General features: G+C 42.4%; 1 protein-coding gene across 1 annotated transcript in view; it reads left to right on the top strand.

The window, feature by feature from the left end:
* The first annotated feature begins 12570 nt into the window (after positions 1-12570).
* The window catches only part of ITGAV (integrin subunit alpha V), a 46651-nt gene continuing 38118 nt past the window's right edge, over positions 12571-21103 (top strand). The window contains exons 1-2 of the mRNA XM_002192377.6: positions 12571-12904; positions 16498-16625. Coding sequence (XP_002192413.3) covers positions 12750-12904; positions 16498-16625 — 283 coding nt within the window. The 5' untranslated portion in view covers positions 12571-12749. The remainder of the gene's footprint in view (positions 12905-16497; positions 16626-21103) is intronic.

The following is a 21103-nucleotide window of genomic DNA, read 5'->3' as shown; positions in this document are numbered from 1 at the left end:
GATGTTGGCTTCAGTTAAATTTGGGCTAGCTGCCATTATAGTTGTTTGTCTGCTCTTGATGCAGTGTAAAATTCAGCAGCCAGCTTTTCTCCCTTGCTGTTCTTATCCCCTGCCCGCCCATTAACTGATGTAATACCTGCTATACATCACTGACTGCTATTCCAGTCTCATTCTCTCCCCACTGTCTTTTGTAGATTAGTGAAGACCTCAGGCTCTGCAGAGCAGGGAAGTTACAGCCCAAAACATGCCTGTCATCCCTTTGGTGTCCTCTAGATAACAGGAAGTTGTACAGGGGTAAGTTGCCTCAGGTGCTGTACCCTGCAGACTGCACTTGATCCAAGTCTCAGTGTGTCCTTTTCCAGTGCGTTGAGTGTCTGCCACAAAGATTTCTCAGCAGTGGTGCTTTTCCAGGGAGCTGCTCCTCCTTGCCATACTCCCTGTGGTGTCCACCACAGTCCTGCTGTACTGATGATACCCTTGGTATATTGATTTTTCTAAAGCTCTTAAATCTGTACTTACAGACCAGTAAGAATTATGGCATTGTTAGAGAGCTTTCCCAAACTGCTTTTGGATGGTAATATTAGCTTTACTGGTTATTTCTGGCACTGCTGAATTGACTCTTGTATCTTGAATGCTATTTCTAAAATAGCAGACTTAGAATTTTTGGCCTTTTTTGGGATCATTGTGGAATTCATTTTTTCCTGTAGGAACAAGAAGCAGTGCTTAGGAGAAAGAGGCCTACTGAAAGTGACTTCTAAATGTGTTTAAGGAAAAGCTGCACTATCAGATATAAAGATTTATTTATGCAGATTTTTCTCCTGTGGCCATAAATAAACAGAGTTGATGGACTATTGTATTATACTGGCCAGCAATAGAATGCCTGGTTATCAGGACACTTAAGAATGCAATTCATTTGAATGTATGTTGCATAAATTTTCAAAGTTGTATATTTTAAATGGGAATAAAAGTAATTTAATCATTATCAAGGAAGAGAATGGCTTTCTATGTTTTGTGTTTTAGGGATTGGTTTATTGTATATAATACTCCTTTTGATAATACTTACCTGTTTCACTGATGTAAATAGCTTAAATCTTTGCCAACATTCTGTTCACATTACTTGAGTTTTACCATGGAGAAATGTCAGGGTGACTCATGAATTTCAGCTAATAAAACCCTGATGGATAGGCAGAGCGTGCCTGTGTGCCCTTTTGGGTCTAAAAGGATGGTTGTGTTGCACGACTCCTTTGTACAGGTGTCATTTAAACATTTGGACGCTCATCCCGCATAGCACTGAAATCCACTGAACATCTGTAGGCTAGCTGAAGAAAACCTGATTTTCCTGACCATTTGCTGTTGACAGATGAATTCACATGGGCAGGAAATAATAGCTGGCTGTCCCTGTTTGGTTTTCACTCTTTTTTCCTCTCCACTCACTCTGGCACAGCTCCTGGCTGGGCTTCCTCTGCCCAGATTTCCTACCATGAAAGCAGGGTGGCTGCTCTTCAGGAGCCCTTTGTCAGGGGAGCATTCAGACTTCGGAGGGTAGGGAACCCTATGCTGCTACATGTTCCTTCTGCTTTCATAGGGGCTGCTAAAAGTTCTTCATCTTCTCATTTAAAGAAGCTTGGATTTGTAGCTAATGGGGTTTCAGTCAATAAATGTTCAGTTGAAAATGAATGCCAAGGCATTGCTTGGGCTAGATGAATTATTAATGTTCAGGAAATGAGCAGTGGTATAGAAGGGAGTTCACTTGGATGTGATGTCACTAAGTTCTTACTGATGCACATTTCCTGAAATTACTGTGATAAAAGTCAATGAGTCACTTCTGGAAGAATGAGATATAATCTCAATGGAAAAATAATGGTATCTTCATTTCAGTGACTACCAGTCTGTAGGGGTCAAAAGTACAGTATTTCACTGGTAAAAGAGCAGGCAGGCTCAGTTCAGGCTGTGAAGCATGAGAGAAGCAGGTGAGAAACACTTCTGCAATAAACTTGGTTTCTATCCCTTGCAGCCTGGGCCGGTGTTGGCATCACCCTGTGTTGCTCCTAATTCCCATGAGCACTCCGTGAGAAATGCAGCTGTGGCCTGAGCAAGTCTTGAGGGAGCACACTGGTGTAGCACTGCCTGGAAAGCACCTTTGGTACTGGACATGTTGGGGGACAAAACCAGTTAAAGGTGCTGCAGTAAACCCATGCCTTTGCTTCCTGCTACTTGCTGTTGTGGGAGTAGAGTATTGGCTGGTTTTCAATTTTGGTGTGTATTAAAATCCCATTTCAGTCACACACACAAACTGCATGAGCTGCTGAAACTGGCTAGCTTTAAATTCTTTGAAGTTCTGGGAGTTTTTTAAAGCCTGTGTGATTAAATTTTATGCTTGCCACTGCTTTGTTGCTCACAGCTCCCTCCTGGTTTTTGTAATGAGTACTCTTCACTAAGGCCTGCAAAAAACTGTCAAGACTGACCTTAAATATTACATTATCTATGAATTGCTTGTAATAGAAGTGTTGCCATTTCTTAATGGAAAGTGCTCCCCCACTGTTTTTATCAAGAGGAGGTTTTATTATTGATAAAACTTTGGACCAAGCAGTGGTACTTAACTTGGCAATTCAGTATTTTCATAATAGATTGTTTGTTTTAGTGTGTTGGTTACAGAAAGAATGTACACATTCAAATCAGTATGTTTTTATTCATATTTTCTTTCACAGTTTAGTTGGATGTGGAATAACAGCTGTCAAAAAGCTGTGTCCTGAATGCTGAATTCAAGACATTCTGAATGCTGAATTCTAATTCTTTTGCAATGCTAATGCCCCTTTTAAAAATTACCTGAATATAGTAAGTAATGCAGACTTAATTTTGGTAAGCTTATATATCATGCAAATAGCATACTTGGAGGTTTCATAGACATCATTTGTTATTCCTATTCCATGTGCTGTTTTGTAATAACTTACTGAAATTGCAGAGTGTTTAAGCAAGTAAGCTAAAAATCCTTCAAAGTTGCGTCTTTGTTTTCCTCACAGTGAAATTATTACAGCACTCAGCTGAGAGGAACGGATTGTTCTCATATGCCAACATCACATACATATTCACCTGAAGTGTGTCAGGAAAAAATATCCCCTGAATAAGAACTGGAATGAATATGAATTGGAACAGAATTGGAAAAATGAGATGTGGGAAGGCCAGAGAAGCTGCAAAAACCCTTGTAACAGCAGCTGCACTGCATCAGACCAAGGGACTGTTTATAACACTCCCAAAATGAGACACCTGAGGAACAAAGAGGTGGGAGAAGGAGAGGCCTGTACACTGCTCAAGAGCACTTCTCTCATGGAGCTTCCAACAATTCCTGATCTGGTACATTTCCTCTGCTAGATGGAGCCTGTGGGGCCTTTCTTTTCAGAGTACATTCCCTCTTTCCCCCTTGAATCCCTCGACTTTCTAACCAGCTTCTGGAAACTCAGGAGTTCCACACCTCTACTACATCTTATTTGGAACATGACTCCTGCTAGCTTGGATTCTTCCAGGAAGTCACATCCTGTGCTTTGCTTTGACTTGAAGCCAAATAGAGAAAGGGGGTGTAAAAAGAGAAGCTGATGTATTTCACTTGTGAAGAACTCAATATCTTCAGTGCTAGAAGCAGATTTTCTTCTAAATTAAAAGCTTTCTCTTGACATACTTGCTTTTTTGCTATAAATGGGCTTCTAATGAGCAGAATCTTTTGTGAAGCAAATGCTTCATGAATGAAGCATTTGAATCAAGTCTGCTTCTGGTAAGGTACCAGGTGTATTTTTTGGAGCTGTGATCAAGTTAAGTGCTTTTACTGATATGTGCACGTGACCCTTTTCTTTTTCCCCCACACTGGTATTGCAGGCTTAGAAGTGACCTTGGCTTTGCCTGTCACACTTACTTCTTCCTTTCAATGGATGCTCTGTCTTTTTACAGAGAGCAGCTGTTGCTGGTGTTAGCAATAAGGCCAAGATGTTTTATTCATTTATGATTTTAGAGCCCTAATATGTGACCACAATAGGCTCCTTCATTGCACATTATTGAAATGAATGCCAAAAATAATCAGTTCTTTCAATCATAAAATAGCAGCAGCAGCATTTTGTCTGTGTTTAGGGAAAGAGACCTTGGAGGTAATCTCTTTATCTTACATTTGTGGTTGAAAATGTAGTGTGTAATACATTTGGACCTAAATTTTAGTAAGGCTGGCTTAAAACCTAGAAGCAGTCCCTGAGTTTACTTCAGAAATGAGACAGACTCCTACATTGAAGAAAGAAACCATGGCAAAGAAAGCATCACAGATTTCCTTTAGAAAAGGAAAAAAGCAGAAGCAATACTATAGAAGGTTCCCTAGGCAAAACAATGTTCTTTCAATGTATCATCAAGGAAATGTATTCTATGGAGGCTGCATCCATGGGCCTGTGCTTGAATGAAACTGTGTATCAGCACATAATATGAATGTAGCACATCTCTTGCAGGAAATCAGTTTATAACTTGTATATCTCAGGCCTCTACAGTATATTTTGACAGGATTGCTCTTCTAGAAGAATTTTTGTCCGCTTTGTGTTCCACCTCCACTTCTGTTTCATTCCCTTGGTTTTCCTTCCTGTGCTCTGATGGGACCAAAGAGGGTGTGGTAGTTTGGTCTCAGCACAGTAATACAAATCCATTGCAAGCTCTCAAGCACTGTTTATCAATCTTAGTGATCTCTGACATGACAGGTAGTTTAGTTCTTTCCTTTAGAAGCAGTAGACTGCTTCAGAAAAAAATTGACTTCCGCTTCAAAAATTCCATAGTTGCAATTTAATGCCTCCTTAAAATCAGATAATAGCCAAATTTCTAGGTTAGAAACCTTTAATCTTCATTCTTCATCACTTTCTCTTGCTGTCTTCTCCCTCTGCTGAGTATAAACACAGGGGAAGGAAGGCTCTTCTGACTGACCTCTCTCATCCATATCAGCTAGCCCAGCAGTCCTGGTGCAGGCAGCTGCTGCCTTCTCCCTGTGAGCCCCCTGCACAGGCCTGGTATCCTCAGCAGGGTGCTTCCCTAAGGTGTGCTTCTAAACACTTCAGGGGTTTGTTTATCAAATGGAGGTAAGGAGGATTAGGAAAGCTGGTCAGAAGGAATAGAGCAAAAACTATTTCTTCAAATGTCTGACAGACTAAATTAGAGGAAACCATAAACTGTAAAGGTTTCACTGTTGTGAACTATTTCCTTGAATAAGCTCCTGGGAGGTGGCAAAGCTGCACTTTGTCAGCACTATCAGCCCTACACCACAAACTCTTCAGTCATTTTCTTGACAATAGAAGTCTGTTTTCTGTACATGGCAGTACCCACACAGTGCCTTCCACACAGAAATACCAAGTTCCAGTTCTGCACAGCAGTTGCTATACATGAATAAGTGCCCATTATTTGTTTGTATGGGCAGCCAGGACAAGTGGAATGAGGAATCTTCCCCCAAGAGGGCAAAAAGGGAAAAGCTTAAATGTGCTCTTTATTCAGGGCATGGAAGTGTCTGTAGTTTCCACCACTGATAACTGTTGTCAGCAGTAACTTCTGTTTGCTAGATGCAAAAATAGTTCTTTCACCAGCAGTGCCCAGCTGGGACTCTACTGGAGTGACCCCTGGCAATGGCAGGCTGATGGCTTAGAAGCAAATAGTACAAATTTGAAAACAAACCAAACACCCCCACCTCTCACTGCCCTGGCCAAACCCTCTTTTAGAATGGATAAAGGTCTGATTATGTCTTGGTCTGTGTTTAGTTTTATTCCTCGAGGGAAGTTTTTGTTATGTTACTCAACAATGGCACGGTCACTAATGTACCATGTTTTATAGATAAGGACATGCTTTGGTTTAATATTAATGCCAGACAGGACAGTGTTCCTTGGCCACAGTGGATCAAAATATCATGGCTTCAAGGTGAGGGGGAGTTGGGGTTCTCTGGGGAGAAAGGGGCACTTCTGCTTAAGGAAGGGGGAGGAATTCTGGGGCATTCTGAAGATGGTGAGGTGTCTCCTGAAGGCAGGAGGCTGGAGCTTATGGCTGAGCTGGCATATCAATGTGGAGAATGCCTAGGCTCAAACACTTGAAATGCTTCTTGAGAGACAAGGGGAAGGAAATATCTCTCTCAGTGTCAGTTCATGTTATTACCATCTTATACTGCTTTTGTATTTGAGTAAATGAATATTCAGAGTACTGGATAGAAAGGAACTCTATTCCTCCACTGCCTTTCAATCCTTCATGCCCTGCATCCTGTTCTTATTTTGTTGTCTAAGTCTTCAACATGTTTAAAGTCTGAGCTTGTTACTAAACACAGAGCAGCCTGAAGAATGATTCCTTTCCCAGGGAATTTGAACGTTTTAAACTTTTTTTTGTTCCAAATCCTTCAACAGGAATGTGGAAGCATTGCTGTAATACAGGAGCACTGGAGGACAGATGCTTCAAGGCAGATGTGGCATTATGTGCCTGGAATGATCAATTACAAAGCCAACATGCTCTGTGAGACTGAGCCTTGTTAGATTCCTTTGAAAATGCATGATGAAAAACACTGTAGAAAAACTCAAAAAGTTAATAGAAAAAAAAAAAAATAGAAAGTTTGGGGGAAAGATTCAAAAGTTGTACATAAGAAGCTGTCATTTGTACTAAACAGGAGATGATTTGCACTAAAGACAGGGATAACACTATCTCAGGAATACAACAGGAAGCAGTGGTCTCTGGTATTTCTGTATAACCAGAAGCAGTCAAGAATGCAAGAAACCTAGGAAATGCCTCTTGTCATCTGGAAATTCTCCATAAATGGAAATAAACTAGAAAGTGACCCAGTGCTTATAGAGCCTGTGTGAGGGGGAAGTGCTTTGTTACTCTTTGTCTCAGCAGAATACTGTTCCACAAGATTTTCTGCCAGACATAGGCATTTCCGCTTTCTAAATAAAACCTGGGTGCACACTTGCCATGGATGATGGACTCAGCAGAAAGGACAGTACTTAAAATAGTATGAAAACAGTGGCAGGAAAAAGAAGAAAAGGTTCTTAGGGAGGAGATTAGGATATAACTAAGAATAAGATGATGGCAACCTCTTTCTCACCTTCAGGGAACTTCATAAAAGCAGCATGTTCTGGAGGGTCTTTGTGAATGTAAAAGGGTAAGAGTTAAAATTCATGGCATCCAGCAAGCAGTGGATCTTCCAGGAAAGGCAGAAAGAAGTGGAGGAGAGAGTGAAGAAGAGATGGGAGGTGTTATGGACAGGCTTACAAGGAAAACTTTAAAGTAACAAAAAAAGGAGGCCAGTTATTGTTAACAACATTCCCCAAAAGTTTAATTTTTTTTTTTTTTTTGTTCATAACAGGAGGGATGACTCTTTGTTTAATCAAGTGTACTGTTAGCACTCCAGTATTAATTGTGACTGTTGTGTGTTTACAAGCTTTGCTGGATACAGGCAGAAGGGTGGATTAGGAAGAAGTGCAGCTCCAGGTGCAGTTCTGTGCAATGGAATTCACCTGTAAAGGAACAGTCACTGCAGGAGTAACTCACATGGGAGCTGGAGCTTTCCATCTCATGGGCTGCACAGCTGCTGTGCCAGGTCAGACATTTCAGTGGGATGGGAGAAGCAGAAGTACAGAACTTTCATACACAATACACTTATTTCATGTGAGACAAGTGCACAGCCTGTTGATTTCAATGTTCCATATCTTTTCCCACTCTTGGAGAAGAAGGCCAATTCCAACACTCTCTCTAGATTAGCAAATTCTCTTCATCTCCTTCTAAAAAGCTTTCCTGAGACCTTTCCCACCAGGAGACCCAAGAGCCCCCTGTCTCCATGGCTCTCTCCTGGCAGCTCCATCACTGTGATTACTCAAGAGCACTGCACTCCACTCCTGGGCATAGGTGTGGTGACTTCCTAGGCTTTTCCCTCTGGGCTGGTGTGTTCCCACACCCTCTTCTTTAACAGAGCAGGGTGGTATTTAGCTTTTTGTTTCCCTTACGCCTTCTATATGCATCATATTATGGAAACATTTTCAGAGAGACGGTGCAGAGAATATTATGGAGCTTGTTGTTTAGGTTTTTTCCTGATTTCTCCCTTATTGCATTGTTTCCTGTCAAAATTTCTTTCTAGGGGGAAAGTACTCTTTAAAAATATCTTTTAAAAATATCTAAGTCTTTGGGGGTGTTACTGAGCAGCATCTGGATCTATTTGTTTGGTAATCTGCTGAAGTGCTTTGTGAAGCAAAAACTGAGTCACGTATGATTTATAATGACCAGCTTTGTCAGACTGAATAAATATGAATCCTTGGGTAAATCAAGTAGTGCTGTTCCTGAATTTGATGCTGTGAAATCTTAATGTTAAAAAAAGGTCTGGTGAGTAATGGGCACCCTATAAAACACAAAAGGGCTATTGCAGAAAGACTTTGACTAACACTGGGGTAATACAGCTGACAATATTGAGCAAATCAGAAAAGAACCGGGTACAGCTCACTTCCTTTTGACCTGGGAGATCTCAGACTGAGCTAAGAGCTGGTTTAACAAATGTAGCAGCCATAGTCTTGTGAAAGCATTGCCCCATAGCCCCGGGCTAAGGACAGCTTTTGCTAACAACCCAATGAGATTTGGCTGATGTGAACTGCTCATAGGAGCAATACAGCATATCAAGCCCAAACATCTCTAGTGGTTTCCTTGTGTTTCACCGCTGAATGCTTCCACAGTTTTCAGATGTAATGTTTGATTTTTCCCAATGGATATCAAAGATAATATTAAACAAAATAGAAGTAATAGAAGTAACCTGACCAAAGCAAACTAATATGTGAAGTCCATCTTTTACTTTGCTTTCTACTGCCTTGTTAGAAACTGAGTTACCTCTTAAAAGGTCTGTTCAGAGCAGCTAAGCTTCTTAAAAAGCCCAAATGTCTGGATGGCATGAGAGCAAAATACTCGAACTCTTACATCAATGAAGGCTTTTCTGGGACACTCATAGTCTCGATGAATAAATGAGTGCTGATCCTTTGCTCCAGATATTCATTCTTCTGGTACTGTTAGGCACCGAATCCACTTGGAGGCTGAAGTTTATTGCTTACATACAGGACCTCTTGCTGACCCTTTGAAGTAGGACCACAGTGGTTTGCAGATTTGCATGTTTGCAGTTTCTACTGAATTGTGGCGCTTAGTCCATTTCCTTGCTGCTACCTTTCCTGTCATGAGGTGGAGACTCAAAGGAGAAACATTCTGAAATACTCTGTTACAGGCTGGACACTCAGGAATAGCCAAAAAAAAAAAAAGACAAAAAAAACAAACAAACAAACAAAAAAAAACAAAACAAAAAACAAACAAACAAAAAAAAAACCCACAAAACCTGCATCTTGCAAAGTTTTATTCAGCTGTATTAATAGCTTGTTGTCTGAATAAAAACTAATAAGACCATAACTTGTAACAGAAATATGAGTTTGATCTGTTGGATAGAGTTGCAGTCTTTAGACTCCAATCAATTCCTAAATAATTGCATTCTGTTTTGAATATAATCAAAAAGTTTGGTGTCTATGAAGCAATCCAAGTGCTGCCCACTTCTTAGTTGTCTTTTCACCACTGGATATCTTAGCCTGAGAACTGAAAGCTACAAGTAAAGGTAACAAGTAAATGTAGAAACACATAATTAACTTGTTTACATTCTGTAATATGATCTCATTGGCTGTTCCTTATCTATACGTTAGTCATGCTGAGAACTAAACCAACTAGGAAAGAAAAGCACATCCTCACTGGAAGGGTGTTTGCTGCTCTACATAAACAGGATTGTGTCCGGCAGGGTAACTCGATGCAAGCAACGGAATCAATCACTCACTTTCCCTCATTTACAGTAAGATTGGCTTTGAGTGGAAGCGCATCCCGAGCATGTACGCTTCATTTTCTTTTCCCACGAGGAGGCTGGGGGCTGTGATGCCATCCGGGGAGCTGTGGCTCGGCTCTGGGGCTGTCTAGACCGGTTGACTCCGAGTGTGTGTGACTTAGGGCCAGACGGCAGCGCCGCCGCCGCATCCTCAGCGCCCGTGACTCAGTCCCTGCGAGCGGAGCGGGTGCGCGGGGCTGAGTCAGGGCAGCGAGGGGAGACCGCGCCTGGCACAGCCCAAAGGGGCACGGAGCAGGCACGGAACACACGGAGCAGCTGCGAAAGAACAGCCCTCTTGAAGGGTGAAAAGCGTTTGGGATGAGGGATGAGTGCCCCTGACTCTGAGTTGCTCCTATGGACTGGCTTTGCAATTTCTGACAACAAGAAGCGCTGCGCAGCCACTCCCTAGGAAGCCAAAATTGGTTTAATAAAATCTAGTGTCTTAAAGATATCTTATCCTTCACTGCTTGTGTGATGTTGTGAGGTTATACAGTCCCTAGGAAGCCAAAATTGATCATTTGGTTTAATTAAATCTAGTGTCTTAAAGATATCTTATCCTTTACTGCTTGTGTGACGTTGTGAAGTTATACAGTCCCTAGGAAGCCAAAATTGATCATTTGGTTTAAAAAAATTCTCATATCTTAAAGATAATGTATCCTTCACTGCTTGTGTGATGTTGTGAGGTTATACAGTCCTTAGGAAGCCAAAATTATCATTTGGTTAAATAAAGTCTAGTTTCTTAAAGATAATTTATCCTTCACTGCTTGTGTGATGTTGTGAGGTTATACAGTCCTTAGGAAGCCAAAATTATCATTTGGTTAAAAAAAGTCTAGTTTCTTAAAGATAATTTATCCCTCACTGCTTTTGTGATGTTGTGAAGTTATACAGTCTCTAGGAAGCCCAAATTGATCATTTGGTTAAAAAAATTTTAGTATCTTAAAGATAATTTATCCTTCACTGCTTGGGTGATGTTCTGAGGTTATACAGTCCTTAGGAAGCCAAAATTGATAATTTGGTTTAATTAAATCTAGTGTCTTAAAAATATCTTATCCTTTACTGTTTGTGTGATGTTGTGAAGTTATACAGTCTCTAGGAAGCCAAAACTGATCATTTGGTTAAAAAAAAATTCTAGTATCTTAAAGATAATTTATCCTTTGTTGCTTGTGTGACGTTGTGAGGTTATGCAATCAAGTAGAGAAAATAAATCCTCCTTTTCCCTAAGTTACTGACTTACTGATCAAAGTACTCACAAACCACTCTTTTAGTTTATTGCCCTATTTACTAATGTTTGGAAACTTATTAACTCATCTGCAGTTTTGCTTTGATCAGGTCTGTAGTATAAAAGCTCTGAGGTAAGTCAGTAAATAACAATAAAAGTAATGTGGAGTTTGTCTTTGGTTGGTTGGGTGAGGTTTTTTTTAACGTGTTGAGTGGGCAGCAAACTTAGAAAAATTAGCAACAAGTATCAAGTTTATGTATAGGAACTCCCCTTCTTGATAGAATTTTTGAGGTGACTTCCTGAAGAAATGATAATTAATAGCATGAACAATTGAATGGAACAGAAGAGTAGCTGGTGATTCTTTGGGTTTTTGTCTGCTTATAGTAGAAATGTTTTTCTTTTGGGATTCCCATTAGACTAAATCAGTCCCTTGGTAAATATGTATGGGGTATTTTTAACTTTTATTTAAAGCTTGAAACATCATTATTTGTTCTGTCCCTTTTTATCATGCTCACAATGTGGAAAGCAAAAAGTTTAGACTTTTTAGACAATATACTCCAGTCCTTTTACATTGTACAAATTAATATGAATTATTTGCTCTTTGTAGGTGTTCACTGTGTTTTCTTTTACCTGAGACACTGCTATCTGTACTCAGCAGATGCTGAACTCTCTTATCGGCTGAGGAGGGCAAGGCTAGGATGGGTTTGCCAGCAACCTGCAGCTGCCTGAGCCAGGATGATAGTGCTAAAATGTTATTAGTGAGAGATGATACAAGAGCTACAAACCGCAACTGAAGAGATTGGAGCTGCACTGCCTGGTTCTTCCCTAGGTGGGTAGTGCAGGGGTGCAACAGTAACAGGGACCTCCATCAGGGAGGATTTGCGGGTTCCCTCTTCCCTGCCTTGCACCTGCTGCTGGTCATTCCTGTGGCTGGGGAGATGCTGGGACCCTGGGATTTAAAATTACTTAATTTAATAGCCCGTGTGTTTGAAAATCGAGATTTTTTTCCTCCATGGCTGGCTCCACACTGGCACTCCCTTCACTCTTTGCTTAACAGCTTTGCTGAAAGATTTGTTCAGAAAGGCTTCACCGAACAGACTTGGTAAGACCAGGCACGGACGTGTGCCCCTCTTCAAGTTCTAGCACTCTTTCATAGGATGGTACAATGGTTTGGGTTGCAAGGGACCTTAAAGACCATCTCATGCCACCCCCTGCCATGGGCAGGGACATCTTCTACTATCCCAGGTTGCTCCAAGCCGTGTCCTGGGCAGGGATGGGGCAGCTGGGCAACCTGTGCCGGGGCTTCACAAGGAAGAATTTCCTTGACCTTCCTCCAGCCTTCGTCTCTGGCGGAGATAAGGGTGGGATGCTCGGAGCGCGGGCAGCTCCGGGGCCGTAGTTCCGCCGGTGCCGTGCCGGGCGCTCCCCGCCCGCTCCCGGCGGAAGAGAGCGGCGGCCCGGGCTCGGAGCGGCCAGGGCCCGCCCCCGGCACCACATGATGCCGCCTCTCCTTCCTGCCGCCCCCGTCCCGGCGAGAAGGGGGAAGTGACCGCGCCGCGCTCCCGCCCCGCCGCGGGAAACGCGCGGCCCCTCCGCCCCCTCGGCGCGGGGCCGGCGCGTCCCGGCAGAGCCGCGCCCGCGGAGCAGCGGGGCCGGGCCATGGCTCGCCTGGGCACGGTGCTGCTCCTGCTGGGCGCCGCGCTGGCCCCGGGCAGCGCCTTCAACCTGGACGTGGAGCGCCCGGCCGTCTACTCGGGCCCGGCGGGCAGCTACTTCGGCTTCGCCGTGGACTTCTTCGCCCCCGACCCGTTCTCGTAAGTGCGCGTCCCGTCCTGCCCGCCGAGCCCGAGCCCAGGGCGGCGTTGTCCCGGGCGGAGGATGGCGAGCTGCCCCCGTCCCTCAGCAGCCCGGCCGCTGCCGGGGGGCCGGGGCGGCTCTCGGAGGGGACGCGGCTTTGCTCAGGCCCCGGAGCGGGGATGGAGCCGCCGCCTGCCCCCGGCGGTGCCCAGCAGGGACCGCTCCGCATCCCTGCCCCGCCGGGACGCCCTGCCCGGGGAGCCAAAGCCGATCCCGAGCGGCCGCGGCTCCGGTGGGGCGTGGACCTTGCGCTGCGGGATTCTCTGCACAGCCTGGTCTCATGCGAATGATGGTGGCGATAAAAACAGTGTAGAAAGATGTAGTTATGGTATTTTGTTTGCTGAAGCCGTGTCCCGTGGCATTTCAGAAAACCTGCTGTTTTCTCTTTGGGTGTGCTTTGCGGGAGTACTGTTTGAATTGTGGTGAGTCTGTGCGAGTCACCAAGCTGCTGAGGAGTCTAGGGAAGGAAAAGTTCCGTATCAGCACCTTCCACGTCTGCTTCCTGAATATGTTCCCGTTTCATGTTAAACATTAGGCAGAGTGTAGTCGCTGTTGCGTTTCAGAACTTTGAATCCTTGTGTCACTAACTCGCACAGCCTCGGTGTTGCCAGAATGAATCAGGCTCTGGCTCTGAAATGCGGGCTACAGTAAAACCAGCTTTTGTCACTTCTCTCCCACTCCTCTCCCATCTTAAGGACTGTAAAATTGGAAAAGTTGCTGGCTTTCATCCTGCTAAGGAGGTATTCTCTCTCCCCCCTTAATCATTAGCTTGTAAAACTTTATAAGCAAATTGTACAGCTATTGAGCAAGTCTTTCTGCAGTACATCATCTAGCTTTGTTTGCATTTTTTTATGACATACATATATTAGAAGCCAGCCTGTCTTAACTTGCACATGTTGCACCATCTTTCTCTGCTATCTTAATCCTGTACATCTTGGTACTAAAAGAAAAAAGCTTCTATTTTTGTCCCGCCCTTTATTTTTAAGTCAGCATGTGTGGCCTGCAGTTATCAAGAGACTGGTAAATGCATGTAATAAACTTTCTTCCCTGCTTTCTGATAAGGAATTATGTGACACAGCTCTCCATGAAATCACTATTTGGAACCTTTCCATTATTTTTATAAGAACTATTAACCTCAAATTGCACAGCTATTAAAGAAAACAGTGTGGTCATCGGGCAGCATGAAAAGCTTCTGTATATTTCAAAGGGAATTCTCACCTCGGTTGTTTGGTTGCTTTTTTTTTTGTCATCACTAGAAGTTTGTTTGTATCTGCATTAAAGTTCTTAATTGAACCAAGTAGTTCTGCAGCTTTCACAGGAACAGGCTCTAGTGGTGTTAAATTTTCAGTTTTTGCCTATGGCCATTGATATTTTGTCTCCTGAAATAGCCAGAAATATGCAGTGTCCAGGCTTGTGGGGTGACACGTGGTTTCTATGCCTTTCTTTTTGCTTTGGTGAGCTTTTTTCTTCATCACCTGTTTTATACATGAGTACCAGAGATTAGGTCAGTTTCGTTGGGCTAAAGCTATTTGGATTGTCTAGCCTGACAACAAAGGCATGCTGTTAGTTCCTGAATGCTCAAGCTGCTGTTTCACACTCTATTTTGACCTGCTGGATGCCAAACTGAAGCATATTTAGAAGTCCAGGATGAAAGTCCTAATGCAGGCGTGGAAGTGATGGTGCTGTGCCAGGCAGGGGCTGTGTGCTGCCTGGCAGTGGGCACAGCTTTCACAGGAGCACAGCTCCCTAACAGCTGGAACAGGTTTGTCACACCCCCTCTGTTGGTCCAGCATGCACCTCCCTGGAAGCCCCAGCTTCTCTGTTGGCCGTGGAATTAGAGCATTAGAGACTTCTAAGTATTTGGGTAAATTGCATATTATTATAAGAACTGCCACAAAATCTGCTTGCTTGGTCTCTGATGATGAAAATGCACTTTTTTATTTGGGGAAAAAAACCTTTGTGGAACCACATAATGGTTCCTTTATTTGTAATTTTTTTAATAAACTTCATCACAAATGGTAGCTTAAGAAAAATTTAAAATATATAATTAGAATGGGAATGAATAAATATTTTAAACAAGTGTTTCATTGGAGGACTTCTCAAAAGTCAGTGGCACAAGAGTAAAATGGGAGGTAAGCTACCACTTTTTTAATAGATTGTAATTATAACAATTTATATGTTTCTTTACTTGGCATTATAATGTTCATTTTTAAGCATTTCTGTTATGCCCAGAGGGCTGATTTTAAGTTGATTAAAGTGCTTCAAAAATCTAGACAGTCTGAGAATGGCAACTAAGGAAAACAAATGGATTGCCAACTAGCCTGGATTTTCTATCAGGGTCCATGCCAGGACATTTTTAAGGTTCTGAAAATTCACACAGGTTGAAGACTGGTATTCATGTGAACTGAGCTTTGATGAGGTGCTACATGTTTATACCTATACTTATCTTTCTACTGAAAAGGAGCCTGGAGATGACTCTGAAAACCAAAGCAAGTTTGATAAGCCTGGGTTTGCCTGCCTGCAGCCATTCTCTCCAACCAGTCCTGCAGCTTGTTCAGCTAACCAGTTTCCAAACTAGAGAACTGTAGTGCCTGACAAGACCTGCTCTTGCAAGCTGCATTCCCTCTTAAGCAGCGTACGGGGAAGCCACAGAGCAGAGTGGTTGTGGTGAAAGGAAGCACTTGATTTTGTCTTCTAAGCATGACTTCATGCTTCACATTGACTTTCTCAGTCAAGTGCTGATGAGTGAAATGGGTCTCAGAGGTGCTGGGGCTCCTGGAAGGTCCTGGAAGATGCCAAGAGCCTTGTTCAGTGTTTCTTACTTTGACACTTCTGAATTTTGCCACCTGTGCAGGAACGCTCTCGAGGCAGTTCCTGCTCGGGGTGCACGGAACAAGTGCCTGTAAAGCAGAGGTGCAGAAAAGCACAGCAGATGCTAACAAGAAAATGATGCCAGTGCAGTGAGTGTGGGTAAGGATTCATTAACACGCAGATGTGTGCTTCGGAGTGGCTGCCACTTGGAGGTTGTTTTTACAAGAGCACTTGCTCAGGCAGGGCTGACTCATCACGTTCAGTACATGCTGAGCTCCCGGCGCACTGCTGCTTTGTTTACACTTTGTTTCCATTTTGACTGACTTCCCTGAATTAGCCTTACTCACAAAATTAACAGAAATTATGCCACCTGATGGCTTTCGTAAGGTGCAGAAGTACACAATTTCCTGTTCTGCTGTACACATACATATTTTTGAAAGCAAAAAATAACATTAAAGGTGTTTCTCTCATTTAAAATATAATCCTAAGGAAGCCTGGATACTTTAAATTTGTAATCTCTTTTTTTTTCTCTTATTTTGGTAAATGAGGGTTTTTTTGCATGCTTTTGATGCAGAAAAGAGAACCTCATATGAATTTCTCTGTAACTGAGAATAGTTTGAGTTGGATTTAGATTAGAGTAGCAAGACTTCTGCTTTATTAATTCTTCAGATATCATAAAGTTATAACAGCTGTGCCTTAGGTGTTGAAACCTTTGTTTTGCTTCTTCTTTTTCCTGCAGGACATATCTTCTGGTGGGAGCTCCGAAAGCAAACACTACCCAGCACAACATCGTAGAAGGAGGGCAGGTGCTCAAATGTAACTGGAACTCGAACAGGAACTGCCAGCCCATTGTGTTTGATGCCACAGGTAATGTGTGGGTGGGTCACTGGGGGGAGATGGAATGTCTCTGCTCTGATGCTGCTGTGGGGATGCAGAAAAGTTTCAGGTCCCTGTGGGATATTTCATGGTCAGTGTGAATGTGGTTGGTTTTTGACTGGCAGCTAGTCAAGGCGTGCTTGTGCTTTCCTTTTCCTCTCCTCTCTGTTAGAATTCTGTTGTCCCTGGTATGTGCTGAAAGCCTGAGTGAGCAAACATTATTCTTCTTGTGTTTTAACCTATTTATATTTCTCCTCTGTACTTTTCAGCAATCCTAAAACATTTGGCAACCTAATTCCCAATGAACCCTGAGGGGTTTTCTTCCTATTAAGAACGTGTCATATAAGGAAAGATACTTTCAATATCAGCAAAGGTGGTTTAGGCAAAAATACCCAGAAGTTTCATCTGAAACTAGGAGCATGTCCTAAAAACTGTGGAGAAAAAATGTATTTTTGAATTTTTTCCCCTCAGATATAGCTCCACAGTGTTTGTGGTTATATGATAGCAGCACTCAGGTAATAGGCATTCCTTACCCTGTGCTGAAGCACAGAAGAGCTGAGCAGCAGCAGTGTGGACATGAAAAATTTCAGCCATTCTTCATGCTCTGGTGCACACAGTGATTTCCACAGACTGTGGCAGGTCATGAGAATGCACTGCATGTGCTTTTCTGCTCCAGCCATTCGCTGCTGAATCCTGTTTTCCACAGCATGTTTCAGGGCAGCGGAGAAACCTCCCCATGTCATGGGAGGGGATTAGCAAGACCCATATGGTAAGGCAGAGGAAACACCCATGCCTTGAAGATCTGGTTGGTTGTAATTCATTCTTGCCTCTGCCAGTGTTTTGACTTGGCAGTCTAGAAGTTGCTAGATTGATGCAGCCTTTTTAAATCGTGTGCAATAGAGTGGAGAAGCTCTTCTTCCAATTCCACTGTCAAGGTATGCCACAAAATGCTGTTGGTGTTCAGATTCCTGAAGTCTTCATATCTTTTTGTGAAAACCACTATGTCACCAGTTCCATTGCAAAAAAAAACCACAAAGAAAAGATGTTTGCAATGGCACCCACAAACCCCAAGTCATTATCATTCTCTCATATCATTCTGTAGGAGTATATCTCTCAGATTACTAAAAATCTTTAATAAACTGCAAAGTCTGACATTTTTTTCTGCATCAGTGTCAAAGCAGCAAAACCAGATTATAACTATCTTCTTCTTGTTGTTGTTCTCTGGGCTTATTGTTTACTAGAATACAAGTGTACTTTTTGTTAGTTTGGGTGCTTTTAAGAAAGAATCTCGATGTCCCTAGTTAATAATCATCATTAATATCATAGCCAAAAACTTCTGGTGGGGAAAGATGAGCCACACATCTAGGTTCTAGACACATCTTCCAATAGGAATTACGGTGCATTTATGTGTTTATAACATGAACATTTGCAGTAGGCTTTTCCATGTGCCAGGTGGAGTTGATAGAGACCACTGGCTGCTTTTCTGCATGTCTGTGTTTAAGGAACATGCTTCTGGGCAAACAGACAGTTTGCTTGTCATTTGCCTTTAAGGAACAGGCATGTTAATTGCTTGAAATTTAACAGTAAAAATAGCAGGTCATAAGGGCTTAAGAGGATTTTTTTCAGGCAGGCTTTAACTCACTCCAGCTTTGAGGCAATGAATGGGGGAATAACGCATTTGTCAATTATTATCCTAGTGAAAAGGGGCATTGTATTTCAGCTTGATAAAATAATAAATGCCCTGAGACAAAAAAGAAGATGTCTTTTTCTTTGTGCATAATACAATGTTCAATTCCCTGTGTTCTGGTGACAAAGTCACAGCCAGCACTGTAAGCCCTGCTCCTGCCTGCCCCTGTCTCATTAGGGAACAGGGCTTAGGGAAGCTTCCTGACCCACTCTGGGGAGCAGGAAGTGGAAGATCTGACCACTAACTTGTGGTGCTGATGCAAAGGGGCTTTTTGTAGATGACTAAATGCAGCCTCTAACAGGAATCCAGGCTGATCCATCACTGCTTATCATTGGTGCAATGCAATCTGTAACTCCAGAGGTTTTGCTTAGCCCTGCGATATGAGGCAGATTTTTTATTCCCTCCCAATTTACTGGAAAAACCAGGTTCTGCATCATTACTTAGATGTGTTTCTTCAGAGTTATTTTCTAAATGCTTACAGCCAGTGAGAAATCTGACCTGTGAAAATAATGAGAATGCTTGTACTTGTGGCTTTCTTCTGTTTGTCTGATGATGCCAAACTCTGTAAGTGGAGTTGGATGCCCATAATTAACAGGAATCATGACCCTTTGTCTTTTATCACAAATAAATATGAGACCAGAGTTTTGCAGAGGTCCAGCAAGCAGGGTTTATTCCTCTAGATGTTGTTCTATTACTCTTAATTAGGACTATTTCTTCTTCAATATACCCTGTTTTTTATTTAAGTTTTTTCTGCATCTTTATGGGTCCATTCCTCTTCCCCATCTATACAAAAGCCACGCTGAGCTCACTGGTTGGACAGGGCTGGGTTTTACTTTCTAGCTCTTGCTTTTGGCTTTAATATAATATTTGCAGAGCAGCATGGTCATTTAGGTGATCAAATGCTCCTTCTGTAGCCCAGGAGAGAAGGTACCACCTACTGGAAGATAACCTTTGGAAGAGCTGTTTCAGCCCTGCAGTTCAGCAGCATTGCTTGCTTACTTGCACTTACCCTCACCCCAGCTGCCCTGGAGGAAGCAGATAAGTCATTGAGCTGATAGGTCCTGTACTACAGAATTTACTACTCTGTGTATTCCTTCCTGTGGGTGACCACTCAGTTCTGTCAGGATGGGAGTTGGGCAGTAGGAGTCCATTTATGTAGTTCTCATGCTGAAATTACATGTTTTTCCCTCTTCTTCATGCCCTTCCCATCAGCCTGTAACATAAAAAAACAAAATCAAACAAAAACAGTTGTTACAATTTTTAAACCTCTGGCTAAAAAAGCAATGTTCTTTCACAGCATATTTTCTCATTTAAAACAGCAATATATTTCATGGAATCACAGAATGGTTTGGGTTGAAAGGGACCCTGAAGATGATCTAGTTCCCACCCCCAGCCATGGTCAGGGAGAATTTGTGGAAGGGAATCTCCCCTTGTCCTGGATCTCTCAGCACAGTGGTTATACTCACTGAAAATACACTGGAGAATATTCTGTGTGTTTCTGTGCACATTACACTAATTGCTTTTGACATTCTGGTATATATGGTGGCTTTGGAAGGCAAAATGTTTGTATGGCACATTAACACTTCCCAAATGTATAGATGCTTCGCTGTGAGGCTTCTCAGCCTTTTAGCAGTGACATCAGTTGGCTTTGATTTAACACAGTTATGACTATGTGAAAGTGGCATAGCAGATGTGTGTGCTAGAGTCTGCCCTGAAGTTCAGGGTGCACCTGGCTGTGCTGTGTGTGCTTGGGCTAGAAATTGAATACTTCTTTTAAAAGAAGACTTTCTAATGTCATCAGGCAAGTGTTTCAGGCTGGCTTCTGCTCTTAGGAGCACATCAAGGTAGTGGGTTAAGAAGGACCCAAGCACCAGAACAAGAGCACACCTCTGTTAGTCCTATGCAAAACTCTGCACACCTCTGTTGGTCCTATGCAAAACTGGAATATGAAGCAGTGCTGCTGTTACTTTAACAGGTTACCCTGCAAGTCTAGCTAGAAACAGGTCTGATTTAAACACTTTTTAAACCCCGTTCCTGTTTATCTTCTTAATTCAGCAGCGAACATACCTCTGTCACAAAACTAAAATTCCTGGTATTGGTTTTCTTCTATATCTTGACTTCTTTCTACAAGTGACAAAGCATGACCACAATTTTAATTCAATTGCTATGTAAAATATTTGGAATTTTCCCCCTCTGTCCCTCTTAACTTTCAGACCTTCAGAATGTGTAGGAGGCCCTGTTTTTGCAGGACAAGCCCTGAAGGGAAATTTATATTCTCAAGATAGCATATTCTTCAAAATTTTCATAAACACAAGCAGTGGTAATAAATCCTTTCCCCTCTGCAAGATGTTTTATGTTGCACATTCAAATTAACCAAAATCACAGGTTACAGCTCAATGTAAATATTTATCTTCATTCCTTCTTCTCTGTTCTCCACACTGGATAATGTTGTGACTGAAAATTTAGTTTAATTTTTTGTTTAAATCCATTTGTAATAGGGGAATGCTCTGAATTTTGTGAAGAAGTAAATATCTGGGAAAGCAAATTGTGGAAAAACTGCTTTTACACCTGGCTGAGCCCTTTCTACCAGACTGAGTAGAGACGTGGTTCCTCTCTTAAAAAGTTTAAAACTTGGCTTTTTCTGCCAGCTGCTTAGCAGCTTTTTCCAGGAAAAACATATTTCTTGTGGGTAAACTGTGAAGGGAATGCACTTAATAGTCAGCCCATTTTCTGTTTCTGATCAGTTCTGAGGCCAAAGTCCAAATCCATTTGTTTTAAACAT

Source organism: Taeniopygia guttata, chromosome 7 (genome assembly GCF_048771995.1).
Source record: "Taeniopygia guttata chromosome 7, bTaeGut7.mat, whole genome shotgun sequence".
Taxonomy (NCBI): domain Eukaryota; kingdom Metazoa; phylum Chordata; class Aves; order Passeriformes; family Estrildidae; genus Taeniopygia; species Taeniopygia guttata.
This window is presented reverse-complemented; position numbering and strand designations above follow the sequence as displayed.